Source organism: Gigantopelta aegis, chromosome 13 (genome assembly GCF_016097555.1).
Source record: "Gigantopelta aegis isolate Gae_Host chromosome 13, Gae_host_genome, whole genome shotgun sequence".
Lineage (NCBI taxonomy): Eukaryota > Metazoa > Mollusca > Gastropoda > Neomphalida > Peltospiridae > Gigantopelta > Gigantopelta aegis.
In genome coordinates, this window is record NC_054711.1 from 3,576,085 (window position 1) to 3,594,450 (window position 18,366).

The following is an 18,366-nucleotide window of genomic DNA, read 5'->3' on the forward strand; positions in this document are numbered from 1 at the left end:
AGTCATCCAGTGGAACTGTCGTGGCCTTAGGCCCAATTTTGATGAATTAAGTCTTCTAATTCAAAAATATAATCCTATTGCGGTATGTCTTCAGGAGACTTTCCTGAAGGACACTGACAATATTAATATTAGAGGGTTTAACCTCTATCACAAGTTTCAGGAAACTGATAACAGAGCTGGGGGTGTTTCCATTTTAGTAAATGAAAATATCCCTCAGAGTGTAATTACATTAAATACTAATTTGCAAGCTGTGGCTGTAAAGATCACAGCCCATAAAACTATGACTTTATGCTCTCTCTATTTGCCTCCTCGTAATAATTTCAACTTCAATCCCAAAGATTTTCAAGATCTCTTCGACCAACTCACTAGCCCTTTTGTGGTTATGGGAGATTTCAATGGTCACCACACTTTGTGGGGATGCGAGGATGTAAATACTCGAGGCAAACAATTAGAAGACTTAATTCTCAAAAATTACTTAATTATATTTAACGATAAAAGTCGAACTTATTTTCACGCTGCAAGTGGCTCTTTCACTTCAATTGATCTAACTTTATGTAGTCCATCACTGTTTCTGGATTTCTCCTGGAAAGTCGGTCCAGACCCCTGTGGCAGTAACCACTTTCCGATTTTTTTGGAGAATGATGGACCACCATCACTTGCAAGAGTTCAAAGATGGACGTTATGGAGGGCTGACTGGGATCAGTTTCAGCATCTATGCAGCACTCGTCTGGAACAATCTGCCATTGACGATGCTGACGATCTCATGTCCTCTTTCACTTCCATTTTGAAAGAAATTGCAGAAGAAACTATTCCCAAGACTTCGACAGTGCCGAAACGTTTCACTAAACCATGGTTGAATGAATCATGCAAAGATGCTATTAAGGAACGAAACAGGCACATTGAGAGGTTTAAACGGGAACTCACCTGGGACAACCTCTCTGCCTATCGTATTGCTAAGGCAAAGGCCCGCAGAGAGATCAGACAAAGTAAGAAAACATCTTGGAGAAAATATGTCTCCAAGTTGAATTCCCAAACCTCTGTGAAATCTGTGTGGAATAGGATCCGTAAAATCAAGGGAAAAGAATCCAGTAGTACTGTCCATCATTTGTCTGTCAATGACACAAACGTCACATCTCAACGTGACATCGCCAATGCACTGGCAGACAACTTTTCTCATAACTCCTCTTCTGCTTTCAGCTCAGATGCTTTTACATCTGTCCGTACTAAAGCTGAAGAGCAACCTATTCATTTTTCATCTGAGAATGCTGAAGTATACAACAGGCCCTTCTCTTCGGAGGAGTTGCAGTATGCTTTTCGAAAAGCCCATGATACTTCGGTGGGACCAGATGAAATACATTACCAACTACTAAAACACTTACCCAAATCTTCTCTTTTAGTTCTTTTGAACATCTTTAATAAAATCTTGAGTTCTGGTGACTTTCCTTCTGATTGGAGGAAGGCTATTATAATTCCTATTCCAAAGCTTGGCAAGGATCCTACTGACCCTACCAGTTACCTCGCCATCGCTCTCACAAGCTGCATCTGCAAAACTATGGAACGAATGACCAATCGTAGACTTGTCTGGTTTCTCGAGTCCCACAAATTGCTTACTAACATGCAATGTGGGTTCAGATCCAGTCGAGGTACGGTTGATCATCTCGTTCGATTTGAAACGTTTTGTCGCGAGGCCTTCGTCAATAATCAACACCTGGTTTCAGTGTTCTTTGATTTGGAAAAGGCCTACGATACCACATGGAAGTATGGGATTTTAAAAGACCTCCATGGCATGGGCCTAAGAGGTCTTCTTCCAAATTTTATTTCTAACTTTTTATAAGATAGAATTTTTAAAGTGCGAGTGGGATCCACGTTTTCAGATTCCCACTCACAAGACATGGGGGTGCCCCAAGGTAGCATCCTGTCGGTTACCCTATTCTTAATTAAAATTAACAGCATCGCCCAGTGTTTAAAACCTGGTGTCGATTGCTCACTATACGTTGACGATTTTCAGATTTGTTACAGGTCGTCCAGTATGAGTATTATTGAGCGTCAGTTGCAGCTTTGTTTGAATAAGCTTCAACAATGGACAACTGACAATGGCTTTCGATTCTCAAAGTCAAAAACGGTCTGTATGCACTTCTGCCAGAAAAGAGGTCACCACCTAGATCCTCAGCTGTTTCTGGACAAAAGCCCGATTCCCGTGGTCGAGGAGACCAAATTTCTGGGAATTATATTTGACAGGAAGCTATCTTTCATACCTCATTTAAAATATGTTAAAAAGAAAGGGCTAAAGGCCCTAAATATTCTCAAAGTTATTGCCAGCACAGAGTGGGGAGCAGACCGTAAGGTTATGCTCCGACTGTATCGATCTTTGATTAGATCTAAACTAGCTTACGGCTCTATTGTGTATGGGTCGGCACGCAAGACTTACTTGCAGATGCTTGATCCCATACACAACCAGGGACTTAGGCTTTGTCTTGGTGCTTTCAGAACATCTCCTGTGGAAAGTTTGTACGTCGATGCACACGAACCTAGTTTGGGTGCTAGACGTGCAAAGCTGTCTCTGCAGTATGCTACCAAGATAAAGTCAACGCCAAAACACCCCACCCATAACGCTATCTTTGACAACCGATTTATGAACTTGTTTGATGCGAAGCCAAATGCAATCTGCACATTTGGTCTTCGCATTAGGCAGCTTTTATCTGCTTCCAACATTGATCTTTCAGACATTTTGGAAACACCTTGGTGCATAAAACCACCTAAAATTGTGTTGGATCTCGTGCATCTGAAGAAAGATCGCACGGATCCAATTATTTATAACCAATATTTTATGGAAATAAAAGAGAAATACTGTGACTACATCCCTATTTACACGGATGGGTCACGGGATGGGAATTCTGTGGCTTGTGCCACAGTTTTTCCATCAGACAAAATAATCTCTATGAGATTGCCTGATTTGGCATCTATATTTAGTGCCGAAACTTGGGCAATTATTAAAGCCCTAGAGGAAATCAAAAACTCTAGCTCCTCTAAATTTATAATCTATACCGACTCACTTTCGTGTCTCCAGTCTTTACAATATATGAAGCTGGAACATCCCTTAATTGGGATGCTGATACGAAAGTGTGTCTTTTTATCTATTAACAATAAGAATATTGTGTTTTGTTGGGTACCCAGCCATGTTGGCATCAGAGGCAATGAAAAGGCAGATTGTGCTGCCAAGTCTGCTTTGACTTTGCCACGTGCCAATGCTGGTATTCCCTATAGTGATCTCAAACATCACGTAAATAATTATATCTTTTCTACTTGGCAAGATGATTGGAATGGTGCGGTCGCGAACAAGCTTCATTCTGTTAAGCCAGTCCTGAGAGTGGCAGTCCTCCTATAGGCGGTGCAGAAGGGATGAAATAGTCTTGTGTCGTGCTCGTATCGGACATACTTACATTACCCATTCATTTATTCTCAAGAAGGATCCTCCACCTCAGTGTGAGCATTGTCAGTGTACACTGACGGTGCACCATATTTTGGTGGAGTGTAATCATCTGATCCAGACTAGAAACGATATATTCGAAGCAAGGGATGTGGTGGAATCCTTTAGATTCCACCCTGAACTTGTACTAAAGTTTTTAAAAGAAACTGGATTTTATTCCAAATTTATATTTACTTTTGTGTAATATTTGATTTGTACCATGAATTTTACCTTTATAACAAATGTGATATGTATTATTTTGTACAGCTCTTTACACTGTCTTTGACTTAACATTTCAAATTTCATGTACCACCTCACAGCTCTATACACTGTTTTTAACCTAACCTTTTATTTTTTATTTTTACCATTGTTTGACACCCAATAGCCGATGTATTATTTGTGCTGGGGTGTCGTTAAACATCCATTCAATTCAATTCAATTCCACGTCATTTCTCCGTCTGACTGTCGACTTGGGTTTTTTCGTGACTCGTATGACGACCATTCTGCAGAACGCCACGGTTGTTCGCGTTTAGTCTCTACATGTCCGAGCCTGTCCTAGCAGCACTGGAAGATTGACCGCCCCACTCTAAGAAGAAATAGGAAGCGGGGTCGGCCCCTACTACTCTTTTTCTAAACTTTACCTTGCTTTATAGTGATACCATCTCGTATCCTCCGGAGTCGGGCCCGTCCGCACCACTATACCAAACCATGACGACTGGACTATACCCTAGTCTGATACTCTCTCTCTCGTTCAGATGGATCCGACTTCTCAAGATCAGTATTTCAGCACAGCACTACACCTTCAACGTCTATCGACTGTCAATCTAGGGGTTTTCTTGACGGGACGCAACACATCTCGTCCCTTTAAGCTGTGCACCCAAACGGCCTTAACGAGGCCACTCGCGTGGACATATCGATCGGACTTTAAACTTTTAGATCTGCGTTCAAAATTTTATGTCGAAATTACTTCTTTAAAAAAAAAAATTGTTATTAAATAGTCCGATCCTCTCTTCTTTCTCTTATTTAATTTTGGACTGTCCTTCTAAAATGCTCCAAATTATATAAATATTCGGCCGAGCAGTCAATTCTTTTTATTTTTGGCTTGTAACCTTTTTATTTTTATTTTTTTTATTCTATTATCTTTTTTACTAATTGCTATTTTCAAAATTCTGTCCATTTTCACCCCCCCCCCCCCCCCCCATCCCGAGTCAGGCCACCGATCTTCTCGGAGGTCGGACTCGGGATGGGCGTGTTCGAAACCCTAGTGGTATATGGGCACGTTAAACTAGATATCATCATCATTACACCACCAATGAGAGTACATAACTCAGGGGCGTAGCGTGATCTGGACCTGTGTGTGTGTGTGTGTGTGTGGGGGGGGGGGGGGGGGGGGTTCGAATATGAACCAAGTGGACCTTTTTCTATTTTGTTTTTGCACCACCAGAAACTCCATATGTATAAACCTGTATGTTTTAGTTCTAAAAGCGGACCATTTGCTTCAGCGGTGGGGTTTGTCCGAACCCCTCGAACCCCCCTAGCCTACGCTTCTGTAATTTATATTATTATATTCCGATTCCCTTCTATATTCGGGACCCTTCGATAGACCAGAGTCGGAAGTATTCGGCTTTGCTGATAGAAACCGTAATATACCGATATTTTCCGAATAATAATATCAAAAGTCTATCAACGTGCCTCCGAATTTCAATGATAATATAGCTGACCATTCGGTAAAATCAAATGCAGCACAAAGAATATAGGTACATGGAACCCTACCGCTTATTTCAAGAATATCGGAGAATCCGTCGTCGATCGAGGTCTTCCGAATGAGAATCCGAAATTGGTCGAAGTATTCCGAAACATGTTTTTATCGAAGCACGCCACACAAACTGCAACGTATTACACAGTGAGGTGGCATTAGTTGAGCAGGAGTTTGTTGTTTACAAGATAAAAATTGTTTTGTTTCCGTCTTTTTACTACAGTTATGTCTTCCGTGGTAGGTACTAAAGAAGACACCGAACTAAAAGGAGGCCATGCACCCGCAGGTAATTGCATGTCAGCTGGTGTTAATAAATTCTCGTGCATTTTAGCGCCTTAAATTGTTCCAATATTGGTTTGCAAAACATGATAGACTGTATGCCAGTCATAATTAAGCGTTTTGTCTTTTTATTCCTCGCATTATTGTGCAGTTAAATTTTTAAAAATTAAAATATTAGTTTATAATGAGTTTGATTTTAATCTTTATTGCAAAATTAAATTTGGAAAGGATTTCTCAAACTTGATGTTTGGAAACAGAATTTGGAAAAAATGGGTGGGGAATCTTTCTCTCTCACCGTCTCTCTCTGTCTCCCTTCCTTCCCTACTTCCTCGCTTCCCCTCTCTCTTTCTCTCTCTCTCCCCTTCCCCCTCCCTGTTCTCTCCCCTCCCTCCCCGTCTCTTTTTCTCTTTCCCTCCCCTCCCCCTCCCTCCCCCTCTCTCTCTCTCTCTCTCTCTCTCTCTCTCTCTCTCTCTCTCTCTCTCTCTCTCTCTCTCTCTCTCTCTCTCTTAACTCGACCAAGTGTCAAAATAACACCAAATATGCATAGTTTAAAATGTTCTGAGATGTTGATAAACAAACATTCCTTTCCGTTCTTTTCTCTCACTCTCGACCAAATGTCAAAATAACCCATATATGTTAAAAACAAAATATTCATAGGTAAAAAGGTGCTGATGTGTCATTAAATGTATTTTTTTTTCCTTTTCTTTAGTCAAAGTGGCGGGGATGCGAGTGGCGACGAAGACGGCCCACCCGAACGCGGTGGCGGGTGAGAAACCTGCGGAGGTAATGAATCCGGAGGAAGATGGGGAAGTCGAGCTTGGTGAAAGGTACGCATGCAGGACTCGACCGTAGCAGTAGCCCGGTGTCTTTTGGCTACTGATTTCTCGCTTGGGCTACCAGATGTAGCTCTTTTACCTTGGGTGGGATGTAGCCCAGTGATAAATCACTTGCTTGATACGCCGTTGGTTTGGAATCGATCCCTGTTGGTGAGCCCATTGGGCTGTTTCTCGTTCCATTCAGTGCGCCACGACTGGTATACTAAAGGCCATGGTATGTGGGATGGTGCATGTAAAAGATCCCATGCTACTAATGGAAAAATGTACCAGGTTTCCTCTCTGAGACTATATCATAATGACTAAATGTTTGACATCCAATAGCCAATGATTAATAAATCAATGTGCTCTAGTAGTGTTGTTAAAGAACACCCCCCTATTGCCTCCACTTGTTTTCTCTCCTTTGAATTCCATCTTATTTCTTGCCAATCTTTCAACTTCTTTTGCTGTCCACATCCACTTTCTGGTCCTTGTCTCAAGTCTATTCTACCACAACATTTGCTTATTTCTTGTGGCCATCCATGCCACAGACCTGCCATTCCCCATTACCTTTTAACTTTTTAACTGTGGGCTTTGTCTGACCACTTTTGAGAGTGTTCAGTTGTTACTTGTGGCATTGTAAAGATACACAAGTTGTAACCTTTTTAGGTATGGAAATTCATCACAGACAGTCGTTGAAAGTCAAAGAAAATTATTGATAAATAATATTTGCCAGTTAATATTAATACAAGAGACTGGCATTCCATGTCAAAACGGGATGGGAAAGGACGCTCAGGTAAAAGCATGCGTCTGATGTGTGATGGATCTAGGATCGATCCTCGTTTGTGGGCCAACTGGGCTGTTTCTCAGTCCAGCCAGTGCTCCAAAGTTTAGTAATCTACAAACCTATATAACACTTTTGTACAAAGTTATAATTAAGTGAAACAAAAGTGTCTGACATTAAAATGGAGAAATTAAGGCTAGAGCTTGTATCCATAACTGAGGTATATGCATTTTTAGAATTACGAACAATGTATTTTACAGTATTACAACCACCAGTAGAGAACATTTTATTACATACCTATTCAATCTTGCTATAGTGATAAAGACATTTTAGAATTGTGTGATAAATTTATTTTGTATCACACACATGTGCGATATGGACCAGAACTTTTAAATGGGGAATTCCCTTTTTCTTTTTACTGCAGTTAGTCCCTTGTATTTACTGACATCATATATGATTTACAAATGACGTCATATCATATTTGAAACATTACACAAGGCTGCCGCAGAGTATGATTCTTAACGTTAAGTTAATCCATGAAAGGAGAATTTTTTGATCATACATTTAACAAAGTGTTGTTATGATGTAAAATTAAAAACGGTTTTTTAACAAACATAAAAGAAGGTATGTAATAAATACAGAACTTCACATACGTTATTTTCGCTTCCTATTTATTGCACTCGTTTATTTTGCGAAAGAACATACCACTAGACCGCTATGCAGTCTTGTGGTATATATTCTTGCACAAAATAAACTCGTGCAATAAGTAGGAAGTAAAAACAACATATGTGAAGTTCTGTATATTTATCGCATCGCAATTCACTACGCATGTTCCAGAGACTGTTACACAATTTTAAAAACATTAAGCAGTAGTTGCTAATCAATTTTTAATTGACCAGAAATATCGCTAATGAAGATTTTGAAAACAAAATGTTCGCTGACCAGTTTGGCCAGAATCACTTGGATGGATGAAAATGGATAATCTAAAGAACCAAATGTTATCAAAACTGTAGTGTTTAAAGACTGTTTTATGTTAAAGCTTTGTAATCTTATATGATCCTGTATTTTGTTCCAGTCCTCCAAAGACAGACAAACATCATCAGTCGTTATTGATCTCAGGTGTGGTAACCAAGGTAACTCTGCTTTTGTTTGACTATTAAAAATGACACAATTTTAATAAACTTTATCAGTGGGAAGTACCTGTAGCAAGGCACATAAAAAGGTTAAGCAACAATTAAGGTTTTTTTTACATAGCTGTAAAAATGTGTAATTAATTAATTTTCTTTTCCTAATAATCACTGTTCAGGGGTTTATCACCTATGTTTCTAGACTTCGATAATCGGCACCATTCTCCACCAAAGGGCTGGGACGTAACCCAGTGGTAAAGAGTTTGCTTGATGCGCTATCGGTCTAGGATCGATCCCCGTCAGTGGACCCATTGGGCTATTTCTAGTTTCAGCCAGTGCTCCACAACTGGTGTAACAAAGGCTGTGGTATGTACTATCCTGTCTGGAATGGTGCATATAAAACATCCCTTGCTGCTAATCGAAAAGAGTAGCCCATGAAGTGACGACAGCGTTTTTCCTCCCTCAATATCTGTGTGGTCCTTAAACACATGTCTTACGCCACATAACCGTAAATAAAATGTGTTGAGTGCATCATTAAATAAAACATTTCCTTCATTCCCCACTATTCCTCAAAAGCTATGTCGTTTTTTATTCCTAATTTTGGAGGACTTGCAAAAATTCCCAGTCAATGTAAATAATTATCATTTTTTATTATGTAAAGGCATATTTTGAAAACAATTCATAAGACTATATATTAATTTGAATGAAGACAAGTATATGTATAGTATTAGTCTTTTTGATTCTAACAAGATGTTTTGTAAATGAAACTGAAAATTCCCAAAATTTTGTAAAGCAACGCTAAAATTCCCAAAGTCAAAGCCGTGGTGTTGAGTCAAATTTTAGAAATAAAACTGTTGTTTAAACAGACCTCCCATTACTTTTTCACAATACACAAACATTCCTTTTCTTTCCTGATTAAACCATGTGCTGAGGCATCATTGCACAAACATTCCTTTCCTTTCCTAATAGCCACTGATTAAATAATGTGTTAAACAGAACTTCCTTTTCTTTTTCACAACAAGCAAGCATTCCATTCTGTTTGTGAATAAACCATGTGCTGAGGCGTCGTTAAACATTCCTTTCCTTTCCTAACAGCCTGTGATTATTCCTAAACATACATTAATTTCTGTTCCTAATAGCCACTGATTAAACCATGATTTCAGCTGTCATTACAGAAATATTCCTGTTTCTTTTAGCTGCAGATTAAACAATGTGTTAAAACAAACATTAGGGATGGGACATAACCTAGTTTTGGGATTGATCCCTGTCGGTGGGCCCATTGGGCTATTTCTCGTTCCAGCCAGTGCACCACAACTGGTATATCAAAGGCCGTGGTATGTGCTATCCTGTCTGTGGGATGGTGCATATAAAAGATCCTTTGCTACTAATAGAAAAAATGTAGCAGGTTTCCTCTATTACCATATTTTTGACATCCAACAGCCGATGATTAATAAATCAATGTGCTCTAGTGGCGTCATTAAAAAAAACAACCAAACATTAATTTTTATTTTCAGGGAGATAAAGATTTTCCGCCGGCAGCTGTGAAGTCTTACCATGAAAAGCCGGTGCCGGCCCACGACAAGAGAACACCAGCCCCGCAACTCAACATGCACATCAACCAGCCACGCAAGTGAACGACCGCCGACGCTCTCGGCGGACATTGTAACCATTCTCTTCTAGCTCCAGTGGGTCAACACTCTACCTTTGTAGCTTGGGAAACTGGCTCTCAGAAAATAAATGACATTTTTCTTACATGCCATAAATTAAAAGTGAAAAAAGAGACAGTATTTTCTTTGTTGCCTAATAAATTAAATTAAGAAAAATTAATGTTTACTTTTCAAGCTGGTATTTAATATTTAAAGGTTTAAAAAAAAAAAAGTCTTTATAGCCTATTACTTTAAACCCCCCAAAAATTATAAAAATTTTTGTGCAGGCTATTGATTAAAAGTAAACATAAAAATATATTTTCTTTACAGCCTGTTAAATTAATTCTCAAAAAATTAATGATATTATCTTTACAGCCTGTTAAATTAACACTCAGAAAATTAATGATATTATCTTTGAAACTAGTTAAATTAATTCTCAGAAAGTAATGATATGATCTTTAAAACCAGTTAAATTAATTCTCAGAAATTAATATTATCTTTACAGCATTTTAAATTAATTCTAAAAAAACTATTAATGTTTACTTCAGTCTATTTAATTAAAACTTTATAAAATTTATGGCTAAATTGCTAATTTGTAACACAAAAATTAATTTAACGTACTTTGAAGTTTTGTTAGCTGAGATAATAAATATTAATTACTCTCAGTCCATTAATTAGAGCTAATTATTTTTACTTTTTATCTTATTCATTTATGTAAGCAAATCAATAAATTTGAAGCCTTTTAAAATTAAAACAAAATATGCATTTACTTCACATTCTTTTATAATACAGTGAATAAACCATGGGATTTAAGATTCGTGGATGCTAAAGTTATAAGGATGGATCCAGGGGGTGGGAGGGCTGAGAGCGGGTGATTTTAGCCAGGATAATAAATGAGGGTGGGGCACTGCATTAGTGTGGGGCAGTCATTGCCTGAGTCATGTTATGGAGTGACAGAAAAGTATAAAAGATGGTGATGGAAATACAGTGTGATTTGGGGGGAAAGGTGCATAGCCCCTACCCCAGTGAACAAGAAGATCCTGTCCCCCGCCTAAATACAAATGCCCTTTTAAAATAAAAATTTCGTCAATTTTTATTTTACGAATGCCAAAATTTATTGGGATATCTTTTTTAGAATTTTGTCCATGTGATCTTTTCTCCTTGGTGCCAACTCTTAAATATTTTCTGGGTCTGCCGCTGAGTTATTATTCATCTTCAGGTTACAAAGGTTCTGTGTTGGTGATCAAGTTACTATAATTGGAAAACGGATAAAAGGAAATTTGCATTTACATTTTTTATCCTGATATGGAAAAAAGAAATTTTGGTTGTGGTTTATTGTTGGAATAGGGTTCCAAATTTTGTTTTTAAAGAGAACAAAATACATGGAGGAATGGATATTATTGACAGCTAAGCTTGTTTATATTAAAACGAGAAAGGAAAAAACATATTTTGTTCTTGGAATAACATTTCAGGAATTTTTTTGTACATCATATATATATATAAATAAACAAAATTGAAAGTGCTTTTCTTAATTTTACGTTTCTTATTTTTTGTGTTGAAAATTTAAAATATCTTGTTTTTGTTTCTTTCAGTTTTATAACAGAATTGTTAACTTTAAAATTATGAAGTGCTTTTTTTATTGGAACAGGATTGTTTCTATTAAACCAGAAATATAAAGGAATGATTGATTTGTTATTGGAACAGGGTTTTATGTTTTATTATATTAAATTTTGTTTGAAAGACTTAGTGCTTTTTTGTATTGGAACAGGCTTCCTATATTTTTGGAAAAAAAAACTGAAATGTTTTTTTTTTGTTTTTCTTATAAATAAATGATTTTGTATATAGTACATGTAATAATGTTTTAGATTATCTTATATATTTTGTAGCCATTCCAGAAATAAATGAATTGGGGAGGAGGTGGGTTGGGATGAAGGAGGAAAACAAATAAAGAAAACATTAATGTTGGATGATGGGAATTTTGTAGACAAATGATTTCAGTTGAGGGCTGTTTTCCATGTGCATGGTTTTTGGTCCAGTAAGGAATACGGAATGTGAAAAATAGAAACATAAAAAGTAATGATTCTATAGTTATCAGTACAGTAATAGAAAGAAGCAGAATTTTTCACTGGTACATGGACAAGTACATATACAAATCTACTTGTCCATCATTTTTTTTCACGTGTCCAAATAAGTTGTTGGTTTTATTCAATTTATAATTGACATTATAAATTATCACTTGTCCACTGGACAGCCACTGAGGTTCATTTTGCTTGTCCCAGCAGATTATCACTTCGTCAGGACAAACAGATAAGTACTTATTTCAAACACTGCAACACCAATGGGGGCGGGATTTAGCTCAGTCGGTAGAACACTCGTCCGAGATGCTTAGGTCGAAGGATCGAATCATCTCAGTGGACTCATTCTGATTGGGGTTTTTTCTGTCCCAACCAGTGGCCCATTACTGGGATTGTTATCAAATGTTGTGGTATGTGCTGACCTGTCTGCATGAAAAAAGCATAAAGATTCCTTTCTAATGGAAAAATGTAGCAGGTTTCTTCTAAGAATACATATCAGAATTGTATGTTGGAGGGGGGGGGGGAGAGGGGGGTGTTTGAATCTTAACTCATTCGGTGGAGTGCTTGCTTGAGATATTTTGGTTGTAGGTTCGAAACCCTCAATGGAAGAAAGGAAAGAAATGTTTTATTTAACGGTGCACTCGACACATTTTATTTACAGTTACATGTATATGGTGTCGGGGAGGAAAACCCTCAATGGTTCCATTATCTGACTGATTTGTTTTCCATGTCCCAATGAGTGCCCCATGACTGGTATATGAAAGATTCTGGTATGTGCTGTCCTATCTGTGAGGGAGAGTACATAATTTATTTTTATTTTACTGCTAATGGAAAATATGTAGCGGATTGTTTTGCTATATCAGAATTAAGACTTGTTTGATTTCTAATAGCAGATGATTAATTAATCAGTATGCTCTAGTGGGTGCCGTTAAACAAAACAAAGTTTACTTTACAATAGCAGTGTATCTGTTCCTATGCGTGTCAAAAACCGTGCTCATGAAAAACAGCTCTAATATTAGACAGGTTGCCGGCTTGAGTAAAACCAGTGTATTGCTGGGCCTTTAGATATTTTACATATTTAACACATCTATAGGTGGTGGATTGATATAAAAACTTAAGTGCCTTCAGACACCTCCAGTCACCCCCCTAGTTTATTCCTGGACTTGCCCTTAGAGGATATTGGTAATTGTGTGTCATTTCTGTGTGCCACGGTATAATAAGAATCGTAGGCATACGAGCTTCCAACTTTGGGGGACGGTGATTTTTGCCCAGTTAATGAAATGCCCAAATCTGGATATCAGTGTTTATTAATATTTGTATTGCTACTTATATGGGGTTCCAAATGAATCGTCCCTGTCTCATACGCTTATGGTACGAATTACGTGTATGTGTGGTACTACCTATACAATTTGTCGTTTTATGATGCTGCAAACCTCTGTTTTTTTCCATATATATACACAAGAAAATTAATGTTAGATATTTTGAGCATTTTAAAACTATATGATACAAAATACATTTGTTTTGCAGATATATAGATAACTTGAAATATATACCACCATGCAGTGTCAGTTCGAGAGGTTAACTTTTCAAATATACCATGTTGTACAGAACGCAACTGGGCATAGGTGGCCAGATTTTAGTCTCATTAACTAGACAACATTGTTAACTACAGTAGAATACGCCCAAAGGTCGAACCTACCGGTATTCTCGAACGAAGAACAAAGTCCCGATTTTTCTCTCTATTAAACCCCTTTATTTTGGTGCTGATTGGTCGAATACCCCTAGGGTCGAACAGAAGGTTTCTCTCTAACCAGTTTATTGGTCCGAACTGTAAAATTAAACATATTTAGCTCAAACGGCTACGTCTATCCGAAGAAATATAAAAAATAATTTACGTATAATTTTTTCGTCGACCCTTTCACGCTTATCGTGTTGTTTATTTAGCACCTGTCGATAATTATCTTTCAGGTACAGACAATTGTAATGCGATAATCGTTAGATGAATAACCTTGCAAGTAAAATCCAATCAACTCGTGAGTCAATCGGACCATCTCACCCAGCCAGTTTTAGGGAAACATGCGAGGTTGTCCGAATGATTTTTGTGTTACAGAAGCACCCGACAACGGCCGAATGCATGGTTCGAACTACCCGATTGGTCGAACAGACTTTGATGCACCGACAGTGTTCGAGCCAAAGAGATTCTACTGTATTTCATAATTATTTTTGTTGTCTACTGGCCATAAATATTGCATGTGTATGAAGTACTTATTAAAGACTCCATTACAATTAAAACCATTTCCCATTTATGATATTGTACATGCAAGTCTTATTCACTTGTTTCATATTTTATGACTACTTACCGTAAATATAATATGTATTTAAGCTCAAATATTGCACTATATTATACCTTATAATACAATTAAAAAGCATTTTCAAATTTCTTTCATAATGAAGTTTTATTCACTTGTATATTTGTTTATGTTTTACATAGTTATTTTTATAAATTTAATATTTGTATCAGCATTAAATATTTGATTATACTTCATTTCAAATATACCACTAGTCAAGCACTTATTATTTTCTTCAGACATATAAAATCTTGTGTTATAATTGTTATTTGTTACTACCGTATGTCTTCACCTATAAGTTTAATTGTTTTCATCAAAATATTATTCGCTAAAACTCACTCCAAAAATTTATTTTCTTGAGACTTTAGTCAGAAAAATCCATCAACAAAAGAACTTGTGCTAGAAACTATTACGTCTGTTTAACCCAAATCCTTGGCCGGATGCACCCTTCGATTTTATACAGGAAACTGTCTGATATTATGTAAATAAAATATACTCCTGTATACTCGTTGAAAATTAATCTTTACATGTGTATTTGGCGAGAATGAGTTGGATATGCTTGTTATTTTCTTTTGAAATATATTGTCTCAAATTAACCTACAGTCAGATACAAGTTTTAAACTGTTTTATTTGTATACCATTTCTAAATTTAATTAAAACACCATGGGCCAAATTCGCAAATATGTTTAATCTCTCTAACAGCAGCATTGCATCTTCCTGGCATGTGTTTTTATATTTAACTAAGCTCGCTTAAACTTGTTTAATCTCTCTTAAGCAACATTGCATCTTCCTGGCATGTGTTTTTATATTTAACTAAGTTCGCTTAAACTTGTTTAATCTCTCTTAAGCAACATTGCATCTTCCTGGCATGTGTTTTTATATTTAACTGCAAGATCTCAAACGACTGCGAGAATTTAGTGAAATAGACTCCATCTCCTTTGATTTATATACATATAATCGGGCATTATTTATAATCCCTGATCATACACATTCTCTGTAACGTATACATTTTCTAAATTTTTATAACTTTAATGGAATTATTTCCTTGTTTCATGCATTATATGCAATACATTAATTCTAAGACTAAGCGACATTCTGTTTGTAAATATATATTGTACAGCAAAAGAAACTTGTTAATTTTAAAATAGATGTAAATAATTACATTTATCAAAAGTCTTAAAAAGTATTATTAATTAAAATAAAAAATAAACCCCATTATTGTGAATGGTTGTTGCTTTACAGTCACTAAAACGCACCATTTTAATAAGTTTTGTTGAATTGATAGTTGATATAATACTTTAAAATTATTACTCAAGAGGCCACAATTGAACACAACAATTCCATTATGATTTTGGAATCTCGTGTTTCTTGTGCTGTTCAGTATTTAATAATTCTAACTCCTACAAATGGCTGTTTCTGTTATAAACACAGCATTTCAGAATGTTTACTTAATGTGTTGGACATAACGTATAATATTATTCTGGAACTACATACATATATGACGAAGATTCCATTTAATAAACAAACAAAATAGCTTTGTTTTGGATGACAATTTTGGACTGTTTTAAAGGTTTAATTTTGTTTTTAATGTAATATGACAAAAGTAAATTTCTATTTCCATCCCCTTGTTCTAGAATTTCTACGAATTCATTATTAAAATTTTCTGCATCAATTAATTCCAGATTTTTTTTTCTTTGTTATGCATGTATCTTCTATTTTTGGATAACTTGCCTTTTTGTTTTGTACATTTTATGGATAAATCTTGGTAACAAATGTCTTGTTTTTATTGTTACACATGCCAAATTTGTTCTGTTTAATTTTACTAATGTTTGAAAACTTATTTTTTTTTCTCTTATGCTTACATTTTATTGTAAATTGTTTTTCACTTGCTATACTTACTTAACAAATATATTTTTAAGATTACACTTAAACACTGGGCTTATCTATTAAGCAGTTATAAATTAAATGCTACATTTTTATCCAAATTTGTTTCAAAATGTAGGCAGGCCTGAAATTTAATTTTTTTATTTTCAGGACATTGGGCATACCATGCATCTAGCATCATATATGATTAATGGGAAAAACCCCCCGTTTTTTTGCTAATAAAAGAATTGGAGGCAGGCTTTTATCCTTGGGGCGGTTGTGTCTGAAAAATCTAGCTTTAATTTATAATGGCTTTAAGATACAGTCAAAGTGGGTTTTTTCTCTTAGTTAAGCACATGTTAATTAAACTACTTTGTCTAACACGTGGTGCAAATTTGTTTTTGTTTTTTCCCTGTATTCTAAATGAATATTGTACTGAATGTGTGAGTAATGTAAATAAAAATTTACACATGCACCAGAAATTTTGTTATAAATGTACTCTGGATAACTTAGGTAAAAAATCCAGAAAAAAACTTGTTTTGTTTAATGACACCACTTGAGCACATTAATTAATCATCGGCTATTGGATGTCAAACATTTGGTAATTCTAACATGTAGTCATCGGAGGAAACCCGCTACATTTTTCCTAATGTACATTTGTAGCAAAGGATCTTTTATATGCACCATTCCACAGACAGGATATCACATACCACAACCTTTGATATACCCATCATGATGCACTGGCTGGAACGAGAAATGGGCCAACCGACAGATCGATCCAAACTGACTGCGCATCAAGCGAGTGCTTTACCACTGGGCTATGTCCTGCCCCAGCTTTGGTAAGGGATGATCCAGAATTGATCAAGGGTGTGTAGGGGTGGATGTCATTTATTTTTGTCTTGACTTTACCAAGTAAAAAATACGAGACTGGCATTATTTTCCCAATGGAAAGTACATTTTAAACTACGTCTATTTGGTGTCTAACATATGGTTATTATGACACTTGGTCGAGAGTGAGAGAGGAAAGGAAAGAAATGTTTGTTTAACGATACCTCAGCACATTTTAAACTATGGCTATTTAGTGTCTAACATGTGGTTATTTTGACACTTGGTCGAGAGAGAGGAAAGGAAAGGAATGTTTGTTTAATGACACCTCAGCACATTTTAAACTACGGCTATTTAGTGTAACATATGGTTATTTTGTCACTTGGTCGAGGGTGAGAGAGGAAAGGAAAGGAATGTTTGTTTAACGACACCTCAGCACATTTTAAGCTACGGCTATTTAGTGTAACATATGGTTATTTTGACACATGGTCGAGAGTGAGAGAGGAAAGGAAAGGAATGTTTAACGACACCTCAGCACATTTTAAACTACGGCTATTTGGTGTAACATATGGTTATTTTGACACATGGTCGAGAGAGAGAGAGAGGAAAGGAAAGGAATGTTTAATGACACCTCAGCACATTTTAAACTACGGCTATTTGGTGTAACATATGGTTATTTTGACACATGGTCGAGAGTGAGAGAGGAAAGGAAAGGAATGTTTTACGACACCTCAGCACATTTTAAACTACGGCTATTTGGTGTCTAACATATGGTTATTTTGACACATGGTCGAGAGAGAGGACAGGAAAGGAATGTTTGTTTAACGACACCTCAGCACATTTTAAGCTACGGCTATTTAGTGTAACATATGGTTATTTTGACACATGGTCGAGAGAGAGAGAGAGGAAAGGAAAGGAATGTTTAATGACACCTCAGCACATTTTAAACTACGGCTATTTGATGTCTAACATATGGTTATTTTGACACATGGTCGAGAGTGAGAGAGGAAAGGAAAGGAATGTTTAACGACACCTCAGCACATTTTAAACTACGGCTATTTGGTGTCTTAACATATGGTTATTTTGACACTTGGTCGAGAGAGAGGACAGGAAAGGAATGTTTGTTTAACGACACCTCAGCACATTTTACACTACGGCTATTTAGTGTAACATATGGTTATTTTGACACATGGTCGAGAGTGAGAGGAAAGGAAAGGAATGTTTAACGACACCTCAGCACATTTTAAACTACCGCTATTTGGTGTCTAACATATGGTTATTTTGACACATGGTGGATAGTGAGAGAGGAAAGGAAAGGAAGGTTTGTTTAACGACACCTCAGCACATTTTAAACTACGACTATTTGCTGTCTAACATATGGTTTT

General features: G+C 36.5%; 1 protein-coding gene across 1 annotated transcript; it reads left to right on the forward strand.

The window, feature by feature from the left end:
- Window positions 1-5,200: 5,200 nt before the first annotated feature.
- Window positions 5,201-16,629, forward strand: LOC121387755 (death-associated protein 1-like). Its single transcript, XM_041518959.1, has 4 exons — window positions 5,201-5,508; window positions 6,211-6,328; window positions 8,173-8,230; window positions 9,739-16,629. The coding sequence occupies exons 1-4, from the start codon at window positions 5,448-5,450 to the stop codon at window positions 9,856-9,858; spliced, it is 357 nt and encodes a 118-aa protein (XP_041374893.1). The 5' UTR covers window positions 5,201-5,447; the 3' UTR covers window positions 9,859-16,629.
- The last annotated feature ends 1,737 nt before the right edge of the window (window positions 16,630-18,366 follow it).